Source organism: Herpailurus yagouaroundi, unplaced genomic scaffold, assembly GCF_014898765.1.
Source record: "Herpailurus yagouaroundi ecotype Mexico unplaced genomic scaffold, PumYag 190, whole genome shotgun sequence".
In the NCBI taxonomy this organism is placed as follows: domain Eukaryota; kingdom Metazoa; phylum Chordata; class Mammalia; order Carnivora; family Felidae; genus Herpailurus; species Herpailurus yagouaroundi.
This window is the reverse complement of record NW_024412421.1, coordinates 23,648,988-23,661,335: the sequence shown is the minus strand read 5'-3', so window position 1 is coordinate 23,661,335 and position 12,348 is coordinate 23,648,988. Positions and strand designations below refer to the sequence as shown.

General features: G+C 42.6%; 3 protein-coding genes across 7 annotated transcripts in view; 1 reads left to right on the top strand and 2 right to left on the bottom strand.

Annotated features, from left to right (window-relative positions):
* ZNF821 (zinc finger protein 821) overlaps nucleotides 1–1,642 on the bottom strand; it is an 18,649-nt gene extending 17,007 nt beyond the window's left edge. For all 4 annotated transcript variants that reach the window (XM_040442995.1, XM_040442997.1, XM_040442994.1 and 1 more), the window contains exons 1-2: nucleotides 1,356–1,642; nucleotides 633–695 (exon numbers count right to left, since the gene is read on the bottom strand). The gene's annotated coding sequence lies outside the window, so the exon portion shown is untranslated. The remainder of the gene's footprint in view (nucleotides 1–632; nucleotides 696–1,355) is intronic.
* Nucleotides 1,018–12,285, bottom strand: LOC121010054 (cuticlin 2-like). The gene is made up of 3 exons (XM_040443454.1): nucleotides 12,083–12,285; nucleotides 1,356–1,538; nucleotides 1,018–1,246 (listed from the first exon to the last, which is right to left on the bottom strand). Exons 1-3 carry the CDS (start codon nucleotides 12,283–12,285, stop codon nucleotides 1,018–1,020), a joined length of 615 nt encoding a protein of 204 aa, XP_040299388.1.
* IST1 (IST1 factor associated with ESCRT-III) overlaps nucleotides 11,472–12,348 on the top strand; it is a 39,108-nt gene continuing 38,231 nt past the window's right edge. The window contains exons 1-2 of one of the 2 annotated variants that reach the window (XM_040443004.1): nucleotides 11,472–11,588; nucleotides 12,006–12,168. The gene's annotated coding sequence lies outside the window, so the exon portion shown is untranslated. Of the gene's footprint in view, nucleotides 11,589–12,005; nucleotides 12,169–12,222 lie in introns of those variants that run through there. The other variant, XM_040443003.1, reaches the window with a different exon arrangement.

Genomic DNA, 12,348 nt, shown 5'->3' with positions numbered 1-12,348 from the left:
ATGGTACCCAATGGGACTTCACACCTGAGGGATTACGTGGGGGAGGGGGGGGATAAGCAAATACCCTCCTCTACCTCAAAAATTAAAAAAAAGTCAGTGGGTCGTGGACTCAATAAGGAAATAAATAAGAAAAGACATACATACATACATACATAAATGGCAATATAAGTGCATTCTTGACTACATAGCAAGATCTCAGAGGTTAGACGACCGTTTTATAGGCCATAAAAGGTAATAAAATTCATAGACGCGTTGCCCTAAAGATCATGCATTCAGTTCTTCTTTTAACACTGCCTCAGTTCCCAAGACTGAATCTGAAACTAACACAAAAATGTAAATGGAGAGCCGCCTGAACATCACCACCATCTGGAAGAAAAAACGTAATGGGAAGAAAGTAAACGGTGAGGTTCAGGTTTACAAGGGATTCTACGTAAAAAGGAAGGAAGCTTTGCCTTTAGAACGAGGTTAAGAGTCCTTTGGAGGGAGGCCAACATCGCCCCTTAACATTGTCCCTGCTCTCCCACAGGTGTTAGGTTGCAGCTTTCAGGACACACCACAGACTTTAGCATGGGGGAAAAAAACAAAAGGAGCAGGTGAAATCCAAGCTTTATGAAAAGAGGGTGCACTCCCACCTCCAGCTCTGGTGCAGTTCCCACGGAGCAAAGTAAACTCGCCCGAATCCCAGTGATTTGTATCTGCCAAAAAGGAGAGGACGAGAAAGCTGGTCACGTAGCTGCCTCACTGTTCACCCTGTTCCCACTTTCTTTGGTCTGGAGAAGGTGTACAATCAGCCGAGATGGTCCCTCTGGCTTCGATCTTCTGAGCACAGGTAGATACCCAGGAATTACCGACAAAAGCCAGAGGTCTTCCGAGGCGGCTCAGACAAACCCTCAGACGACACAGTCTTCTCAGAAATCTAAATTTAGAAGCCGTTCTGCGAGACCGCGACGCGGGACTGACACCCGGGTCTGCACTCCCACGCCCATCCTCCTCCTCCCCCGGCTCCACCCCAGCCTGTCAGACGCCGGGGCCGCCCCGGTAGTGCCCGGCCCAGCCCGACCTGGGCCCACCGCGGGAGGGCGGCGGCGCGGACGCCCCTCCCGCGCCCGAGACCGCCAGAGGGACTGAAAGAGGAACGGCCCGTGGGGAGCCAGCCGGGTCCGGCCTCGTCTGGGGAACCCGGCGCAGGGGGAGCGTCGGAGCCTGGGCTACCCCCGCCCTCCGGCCAGAGCGAGCACCAAGCCCCCTCCCCAGACACAGACAAAAGGACCGACAGCGGGCGAACAAGGGAGAGAGCGGGGAGCCCCTGCATCCTCAGCCTAGCCCCGGAGGAAAGGAGACGGGGGTCTTTTTACCCGGAGCCTCGGCGCACCGCGGCGCGCCGCGTCCCTGGGCCCCGCCTCCGGACAGACGGACCGCCGGACAATGGGCCCCGGGCCGCAGCTCGGGCCGGCCGGGCCGGGGCTCTCCGGGACTGAGCCCCGGCAGGCGGAGGGCGGTTTCGGGCCAAGCCGGTGGTGGGGAGCCGAGGGGCGGCGCTGCAGACGGACAAAGCCAACGGCAGACAGACAGACGGAGGGGGAAAAGATGGCGACGCGGGCGGCGGGAGCGCGCTGCTCGCGCACCCGCAGTGAGTGGGGCGCGTGCACGAGCCTCTCCTGTCTCCCTCCCCCCTTCTCCGGCTTGGTCCCCCTCCCCGCTCCCCAGGCGCGCGCCCGGCGGTGTGGGCGGGGCTTGAGGAGAGGGGGGGTCTGGAGAGGCGGGACTAAAGGAGCATCCAATCACAGACTTTGGAGGGGGGCCTCGCCTCCATCCTCGCGCCCCGGAGACCACCCAGCCTCGCCCCCTCTTTGGTCTTTCTTCAGCCCCTTCAGCACCCCCCAGCAACCTAACCTTTCCTGGACCTGTGAACTCCACCCTGACAGTCAGCTCCGATCCTGGTTTCTTACCTCACCTTTGAATTCAGCCACAAAACCCACATCCCCCAACCACAGCTCCACCGCAGGCTCCCCCTCTGCTTAGCCCAACCTTAGTCTCTCCCCCAACCCAAACCCTCTTCTCTTGCTTTCCCCGACGCTTCACGGTTTCTTCGTCCGCCTAGACATTTAATGTGTACCCAGACCTAGGGGCCACAGGCCTTTGTAGGGGGGGGCCACGTTCTGCTGTCCAAACTTCAGAGGAGAAAAATCTTTAGACTTCAGGAAAATCTTTAGATTTATTTTAGGCATTTAAGTCTCCAACATGCTTCTTAACTAGTAAAATAACAGCTGTAGACCTAGGGGCATAGGATACAGAATAGCACAGGATATAGAATAGAGTAACTTTGGCACTGTTACCACTTAAGGGGCATTTGAGGCAATAGAAAGTGGTTAGATTCACTTCCTAGTAAGACACCTCCTTCCCTTGTCATCATCCCTGCTTCTTCACTACTTTGTTTCCTTCCTCTTATTCTGTCTTCTTGTAGAACGCCTAAGCTTGCCTCTGACAGAGCTTACTTGAAGTAGGAAATGCGATGAAAAGCAGATGGGATCTGGTAAGAGCAGATCTAGCCTGGAGTCCCAGCTCTGCCACTGACCAGCCTGGTGGCTTTGGACAAGTCCCTATTCTGAACCTCTGCTTCCTGAAATGTAAAATGGATAATAAGGTAATAATTCCTAACCTCTATTCTCATAGGGTTGTTGTAATCATAGGATTAAGTAAAATGAAGATATGAAAGTATTGTGTAAGTAGTTCTTGTGCTTCCTGGCCCCAGGAAGGCAGCAGAGCTAATGTTTTTAAAGCAACAAGGCCTGGTATTTGCATAAAGGACTCTTGCAAAATGTTCTTCCCATAAATCTCCAGTGAGATGATATCATTGTCTGCATCTTGTGTTTAATGTGAGAGAATGGCTGTATTGAAAGAACTTCGTACTTCACAAGTGTGTAGTAAATAGTTTCATTCATTCATTTATTGTGGCTGGGATTTTTAAGTAGAAATTATTCTTTAATTTCATTTAAGGAGACATTTTAATTCCTAAGTAGCCAGAAAATGGAATATTCTCATCTAACCAGAAGGTTTTTAGACAGTTTCATATCAGAATGCAAGCTGAAGGAATGCCTGGGTGGCTCAGTTGGTCAAGCATCTGACTCCTGATTTCAGCTCAGGTCATGATCTCACCGTTCATGAGTTCAAGCCCTGCATTGGACTCTGAGCTGACAGCACAGAACCTGCTTGAGATTCTCTCTCTGCCCCTCCCCTCCTTCTCTCTCTCTCCAAAAAAAAAAAAAAAAAAAAAAAAGTGCAAACTGGAATAAATTGCACTACTAGGTATTTACCCAAGGGTTACAAAAATATTAATTCAAAGAAATACATGCATCCCAATGTTTTTAGGAGCATTATCAACAATGGCCAAATTATGGAAAGAGCCCAAATGACCATTGACTAATGAATGGATAAAGAAGATATAGTGTATATATATACATATATATATACATATATATGTATATATATACACATACAATGGAATATTACTCAGCCATCAAAAAATAATGAAATCTTGCCATTTGCAATGACATTGATGAAGCTAGAGAGTATTAGGCTACGTGAAATAAGTCAGAGAAAGACAAATAGCATATGATTTCATTCTCATGTGGAATTTAAGAAACAAAACAAATAAACATGGGGAGGAGAGAGACAAAGCATAAAACAGATTCTTAACTATGTAGAGAAGAAACTGATGGTTACTGGAGGAGAGGTGGGTGAAGGGATAGGTTAAATAGGTGATGGGTATTAAGGAGGGCACTTGTGATGAGCACCAGATGTTGTATGTAAGTGTTGAAGCAGTAAATTCTACACCTGAAACTAACATGTGGACTAATTAGAATTTAAATAAAAACTTGAGGAAAAAAAGAATGCAAACTGGAATATACACTGGCTTTTATACTTAACAGTAATTCCTGATGAGCTGAGACTGAGAGATGCAAATATAACTTTATTATGTCACTCTAAAGTTGACATAGATGATATTTTCTTTTAAAAAATGTTTATTAAAAAATGTTTTTTAATAAAATGCTTATTGGGGTACCTGGGTGGCTCAGTTGGTTAAGCACCTGACTTTGCTTCAGGTCATGACCTTGCAGTTGTGAGTTTGAGCCCCCTACATGGGGCTCCACACTGACAATGCAAAGTCTGCTTATGATTCTCCTTCTCTGTCCCTCTTTCTCTCCACTCCTCCCTGACTTGTGCTCTCTCTCTCTCTCGCTCTCTCTCAAAATAAATAAATAAACTTTAAAAATATTTATTTTGAGTGAAAGTGAGAGAGAGAGCAGGGAGGGGCATAGAGAGAGAGAATCCCAAGCAGGCTCTGTGCTGATAGCTCCTCAATGCAGGGCTCAATCCCATGAATGTGAGCTCATGACCTGAGCTGAAATCAAGAGTCGGAAGCTTAACCCACTGAGCCACCCAGGCGCCACAACATAGATGATGTTTTCAACATGAAAAAAGCAAGGAGATAAAACATTAAGAGAAAGCCTCCAGTGAGATTTCTTGGCCTCATCATTAAGTTAGTATGTGAAGCTGGGCAGCTTGTTCTGATTCCTTGAGCTGCAAATAAAATAGGATCATAATGCTATTCTTATAACCCCCCTGTGTCTCCGATGTGGTGTGACTCAGGGTTATAATCAAATAAGGGAAAAATTACTAAATAAGGAATTAGTTTCTTTTTCCTCTGTTCTCACCTAAATTTGTGTATCTAGAAGTCTTTTTCATTAATCATTTTCAGCTTCATTTTTTACTTCCACTTTCCCAATCAACTCACAGAGCTGTGCTATTCTTTTGCCATTTCAACCCTATAAACTTTTCCTTGAAATAGCTTCCTAATCTGTTTTATATTTACGGGCTTCTACAATGACCTTGTTAGGGCTTTACATTACAACTGTGTTGGTAAGATAATTTTAAAAATTAATTTAAAAATTTATTAAGATGGAAAATTTTATTAAGATATAATTCACATATCATGAAATTCACACTTTTTGAGAGGGAGTAAAGATTTTTTTTTAAATTTTTTTTTCAACGTTTATTTATTTTTGGGACAGAGAGAGACAGAGCATGAACGGGGGAGGGGCAGAGAGAGAGGGAGACACAGAATCGGAAACAGGCTCCAGGCTCTGAGCCATCAGCCCAGAACCTGACGCGGGGCTCGAACTCACGGAGCGCGAGATCGTGACCTGGTTGAAGTCGGACGCTTAACGACTGCGCCACCCAGGCGCCCCAAGATTTTATTTTTAAGTAATCCCTCACCCAACATGGGGCTCAAACTTACAACACCGAGATCAAAAAGTCTGCTCTACAAGCTGAGCCAGGCAGGAGTCCCTGAACTGCACACGTTTAGAGTGTGTATTTCACTGGTTTTTAGTATATTCACAAGTTTGTGCAACATCACCATTATCTAATTCCAAAACATTTTCATTGCCCCAAAAAGAAACTCCATACTCATTAGTAGTCATTCCCACTCTTCCTCCGCCCCTCCCCCATATCCCTTGGCAACCACTCATCTACTTTCTGTCTCTGTGGATTTGCCTATTCTGGATGTTTCACATAAATGGAATCATACAATATGGGGCCTTTTGTGTATGTTCCTTTCCCTTAGCAGAATGTTTTCAAGGTTCATTCATGTTGTAGTATGTGTCAGTACTTCATTCCTTTTTTTATTTTTTTAAAATTTTTTGAGTAAATTCTACCCCTAATATGGGTTCTAACTCATGACATTTGGAGTCTAACTCATAACCATGATCAAGGGTCACATGCTGTACAAACTGAGCCAGCCAGATGCCCCAATACTTTATTTCTTTTTATGGCCAAATAATATGACAGTGTATGGATATAATACATTTTATTTCCATTTACCAGTTGATGGATATTTGTGTTGTTTCCACTTTCAGGCTATTCTAAAAAATGTTGCTGTGAACATTTGTGTATAATTTTTGTATGAACATACATTTTCAATTCTCTTAGGTATATACCTAGGAGTGAAATTGCTGGGTCATATGGTAACTCTATGTTTAACTTTTTTGAGGAGCTGCCAAATTGTTCCCAAAGTGCCTGCATCATTTTATATTCCCACCAGCAATGTAGGTGGGTTCCAATTTATCCACATCCTAGACTATACTTGTTATTATTTTTCTTTTTCACTATAGCTATTGTAGGGGTATGAAGTAATATCTCATTGTGGTTTTGATTTACCTTTTCCTGATGGCTAAAGATGTTGACCACCTTCTAACGTGCTTATTATTGACCATTTGGAGAAGGTTTTAGCAAGACATGGGCTCAATGACACTTTCCACAGATCTTTACTTTCATGGTTTGAACAAAGTTGCAATAATGTCATCTATTCCGAAAGTTATCCAAACACACTATGCTACTGAGGGCATGGGGAAATAGAAACTCTCATACATTGGTGGCAATGTAAATTGAACTACCTCTTTCAAGGGTGATTTGGCAATATCTATTAACATTAAAAATATACCTACCCTTGATCCAGTTCTGCTTCTGGGAATTTACCTAATAAATACAATCCATGCAGGCCAATATCTAGTCATTGCAGCATTGTTTACAGAGGCAAAATATTGGAAATAATCTAAATTCACATCAATAGAACAGTGTTAAAAAATTATAGTATACATATATATTGGAATATTATTCAGCCCTTTAAAAGAATGAGAATTATTGAAAACTGCTGATATGGAACAATCTCCAAGATATATATCTTAAAATTTCTCTTTATTTTTATTTATTTTTGAGAGAGAGAGAGAGAGAGTGTAGGTGGAGAGGGGCACAGAGAGAGAGGGAGACACAGAATTGGAAGCAGGCTCCAGGCTCCGAGCTGTCAGCACAGAGCCCAATGCAGGGCTCTAACTCACAAACCTCAAGATCATGACCTGAGCCGAAGTCAAACGCTTAACTCACTGAGCCACCCAGGTGTGCCTCTAAGATGTATATCTTAATGTATGTTGCAGTACAAGTTATAGGTTACCATAAATAGTATGCTAGTAGTACATGTGTAGAAGAAAGGCATATATATTTATATAGTTTTATGTGCCCATAATATCACTGGAAGGATTTTGAAAGCATTAAACATTATCTGTTTAATACACCATTCTAAGAGCTTTTTGTTATTAGCACATTTAATCCTCATAACAATTTTATTAAGATAGGTGGTGGCATTCCCATTTTACAGATGAGGAAACTGAGGCACAGGGAGATTAAGTAACTTGCTCTAAGGCACCAGAATCTGGTAACAACAGTTCTTCTATTTCTAGAGTGAGGGACTAAAAGACTAAGGGTCAAAGGACGGAGACAGTATTTACTGTAAATCTTTTTCAGCTGTGTATGTGTGTGTGTGTGTGATGTGTGCGTGTGTGTGCGCACGCGCCTGTGTGCGTGTGTGTGTGTGTGTGTGTATTGCTGTTTATGCATTACCGTAAAAAAATTTATTTTAAAAGTTTATTTGCACCATTAGGAAAATGGGCAAAACCTATAATGAGCACACTATTTACAAGCTAGTCAATCTTACTAATGTTCAAAGATATGCAAATTAAAATAATTTATTAGTTTCAAAAAGATTAGAAAGATTGACAATGCCCACAGTTGGGGAGTATGAGGAAATGGGCATGCACATATACTATTACTAGGAGGATAAAATTATAGAACCTTCTGGGAGAACTGTCTGGTAACAGGTTGTACTAGTTTGCTAGGGCTGCTTTAACAAAGTCCCACAAACTGGGTGGCTTAAACAACAGGAATTTATTGTCTCATGATTCTGGAGGCTAGAAGTTCTACATCAAGATATTAATAGGGTTAGTTCCTTCTGAGGGCTATTAGGAAGAATTGGTTCCAGGCCTCTCCTGAAAGCTTCTGGTGGTTTGTTGGCAATCTTTGGTGTTTCTCAGTTTGTAGATGCTTTGCTTTTGCCTTCATCTTCACTTGGTGTTCTCCCTGCATGTGTGTGTATCTCCAAATTTCACCTTTTTATGGGACACAAGTCATATTGGAGTAGGGCTGTCTCTAAGGACCTCATTTTAATTTGACTACCTCTGTAAAGACCCAGTCTCCAAGTAAGGTCACATTCCGAGATACTGGGGATTAGTATCTCAACATACGAATTTGGAGGGGGGGGGGGACACAGTTCAGCCCATAACGTGGGCATCAAAAATTTAAATATGCATACCCTTTGACCAAGCATTACCACTTATGGGAATCTGTCTTGAATAAATAGTCTGAGGAAAAATAGTCTGAAAGTATTCATATATATATATATATATTTAGAACAATATTCATTATAGTACATTACAGAACATTACTGGAATCAGCCTAAGTATCAATAAGAGATGATTGGCTAAATAATGGTGTACCTGCTTCCATTGTTAAAGATGGATCTATATATATTGACAGGAAAAGATATGCAGAATGGAGTGTGTGGCTGGCTCAGTTGATAGAGTATGGGACTCTTAAGTTCTAGTTCCATGTTGGGTGTAGAGATTACTTTTTTTTTAATGTTTATTTACTTATTTTGAGAGGGTGGGAGGGGCAGTGAGAGGGAGGAAGAGAGAGAATCCCAAGCAGGCTTCATGCTCAGTGGGGAACCCAATGCAGGACTCAGTCCTATGACCATGAGATCATGACCTGAGCCAAAGTCAAGAGTCAGACACTTAACTGACTGAGCCACCCAGGTGTCCCTGTAGAGATTACTTAAAAATAAAAACTTTAAGTGTCTGACTTTGGCTCAGGTCATGAACTCATGGGTGGTGGGTTCGAGCCCCGTGTTGGGCTGTATGCTGACAGCTCAGAGCCTGGAGCCTGCTTTGGATTCTGTGTCTCCCTTTCTCTCTGTTCCTCCCCCACTTGCACTCTGTGTCTCATTTAAAAAAAATCTTAAAAGGGGCGCCTGGGTGGCTCAGTCGGTTGAGCGTCCGACTTCAGTTCAGGTCACGATCTCGCGGTCTGTGAGTTCAAGCCCCGCGTTGGGCTCGGGGCTGATGGCTCAGAGACTGGAGCCTGCTTCCGATTCTGTGTCTCCCTCTCTCTCTGCCCCTCCCCCGTTCATGCTCTGTCTCTCTCTGTCTCAAAAATAAAAAAAATTAAAAAAAAAAATCTTAAAAAAATGATATACAGGATATATTAAGTATAAAAAGCAGGTTTACTGACAGTTTGCATATTATTTGTGTTAAATTTAAAATAATAACAAAATTTTAAATAATGTATTCCAAAAAATTAATAATGGCATGAGGAATCTTTCATTAAACCCCACACATATACTTTCAAATTAGTAAAAACAAACATATTTTTACTTTCAAAAAAAAAGAAGGTATTAAATTCAGTCCCCTTTATCCTGCTTTTAAACTAAATGCAGAACAGAATCATAATATATTTATTGCTGGGAACTTGGTTTAATCTGGTAGTTTCTGGGGGGGAAACTACTACTTCCCATGGAGATATATAATAGCCTAGTATAAACACACACACTTTTTGTTTTCTGAACACTTTGAAAGTAAGTTGCAGACAACATGATCCTTCACTTTTACATAGTTCAACATACATCTCCTAAGAATAAGGGGACTCTTCTACACTGTGATTACACTTATGAAACAATGATTATGCTTATGAAAATTAACAATAATTTCATAATGTCTAATATTAAACACACATTTGAATTTCTTAAGTTGTTCCCCCAGTATCTTTCCTTTTTTTAACCAGGATCCAATTGAATTTTATGTATTTTATTTGGTTATTATGTCTCATTAGTTCCTTTTAATCTAGAGCCAGTTTTCTGGTAGAAGATTCCACATTTTCCATTTAAATGATTAGTATATATGCTGTTTATTTAATCCCCTTCATGACATAGACTTAATTTAAAAAACTTTGTTAGGGGGCGCCTGGGTGGCTCGGTTCCTTAAGCGTCCACTTCTGCTCAGGTCATGATCTCATGGCTCATGGGTTTGAGCCCCACGTTGGGGCTGACAGCTGACAGCTGACAGCTCAGAGCTTGGAGCCTGCTTTGGATTCTGTCTCTGTATCTCTGCCCCTCCCCTGCTTGCACTGTGTGTGTCTCTCTCTCTTGAATGTAAGTAAACATTAAAAAAATTTTTTTTTAATTTGTTATGAACTGTTTTTTTTGTTGTGGTAAAATATACATAATCTAAAAGTTAGCATTAAAATTAAAAAAAAAATGTTTATTTATTTTTGAGAGAAAGAGAGAGGAAGAGCATGCAAGGGGGAGGGGAGAGAGAGAGAGGGAAACAGAGAATCTGAAGTAGGCTCCAGGCTCTGAGCTGTCAGCACAGAGCCTAATGCAGAGCTCAAACTCATTAACTGACTGAGCCACCCAGGAACCCCTAAAAGTTAGCATTTTAACCATTTTTAATTGTACAGTTCAGTGGCATTAAGTACATTCACATAATCATAGCCATCACCCCCATCCACCTCCAGAACTTTTGTTTTGCCAAACTGAAACTCTGTGCTTATTTAACAATAATTCCCACTTTCCCCTCCCTCTAGCCCCTGGTAGTCATTATTCTGCTTTCTCCCTCTCTGAATTTCTACTTTCTCCCTCTCTGAATTTGACCTCTTTAGGTACCTCATATAGATGGAACTACACAGCGTATGTCCTTTTGTGACTGGCTTATTTCCCATACTAGAATGTCTTCAAGGTTCATCCATGTTGTAGATGATGTGTCAAAATTTCCTTCCTTCTTAGGCTGCATAATATTCCAATGCATGTATGTACCACATTTTATTTATCCAGTCTTCGCACCATGTAGTTGGGCTGCTTTCACCTTTTGACTTATTGACTATGAACATTTGAAGACATGCTTAAGGGTAGAGATAATTGTACAGTAACTCTCATCCAATTAAACAATTATCAAGATTTTTGTGCCATTTTACCCCTTTGCAAAGTATTCGTTTCTTAAAAAATTAAAAAAAAGACATTTTCTTACAAAATCTCAATGCCATTTTCATGCTTATAAAAGAACAACTCTTTGGTTAGTTAGTATCTTGTAATACTTCGTCCATAAAGTAATTTCCCTGATTGTCTCAAAATGTCTTTTATAGTTGGCTTGTTTGAATCATTAAACAAGATCCACACACATTCCATTTGATTGCAGTGTCTCCAAGGCTTTTTAAATTCAAGCAATCTGCCTTCACTTCTATTTTTTTTAGATGCCATTACCTTATTGCACAACGGGCTGAATTATATTTGCATGCATTTACAGGGGAAAAAAACCCACACATTTTAAAAGAGCCAAACACTGTATTTTGAGGTTCTGGAACCGGTTTAATTTAGAAATACTGCAAGTGGTTATAAAAACAGTATATCTAAATTCATAAAAACCTCATACAGTTACGCATAGTCCATCCTTGTCATATGACCGCATTATAATTTAGCAAACCACAGTGTTGATCCCGGTGGATGAAGCCTTTACGGCAGGGGGCAGGGTTACCTCCTTCTAGAAGCCAAGAGCCTAAGAAGCCCCTTCCAATAGTAAGCAGAGAATAGTTTTCAAGTGGAAAACAAAGACAACTATATCCAAGTTTCCTCTGAACACAGAGATATGGTAAGTTTCTGGAGAACGTGGTGTTGAGGAAACATACTAGTGAATTATATAATACAGGCTAGAGAGTCTGGTTAAAATAGTAATGAGACTTGGTTTTAAAAGGGGGCAAGACTATTGGAGGGGATCGATGGAGTGATGGTGGGCAACTAAGGGAATAGGGTGAAGGGTCGGATAAGAAGCTTTTAAAGGGTGGAAACCTGCTCAGTCATTGCCGCCGGAGGAAAGAAACGGACACCAGGGAAAGCCCCCAGGGCCACTGGAGTTGAGCGAGGCACGGGAGCAAATCTCTAAGAGTAACACTGGGTGTTTAAAAGGTAGTGCTGGAGCGGATTTTTCGAGGGAATGGAACAATGCGGAAAAAGGAATTGAGCACAAAGCAGGTGAACAAACCACTCCCTCCTGCCTCCCTGCGCCCAGGTCAAGCTATGCGATACCCAGGACGCGCCTCTACCGGAGAACGCTAATACAGATGGCGTGAAGTCTTAACGCGTCACCACCCATGCCTCCGCCGCGGGAAGTAGTCCCCATTGCACCGGCCCCGGAGGGAGCTCAATGAGGGAGCTTCCCAGTCCCTTCGAACGTGAGTTCCGGGCGGGGCGGGAACGCAGCCAATCCCTGGAGAGGGGGGCGTGGCTAGCTTGGCCTCGCAGATTCCTCCGCCCGCGCTTGCTTGTGCTGAGGCTGAGGGAACCGCCATTTTGGATGCTGGTCTTTGAGTGCTAAGTCTGTCTCAGCCGTTTTTGCACCTGGATTCAGCGAG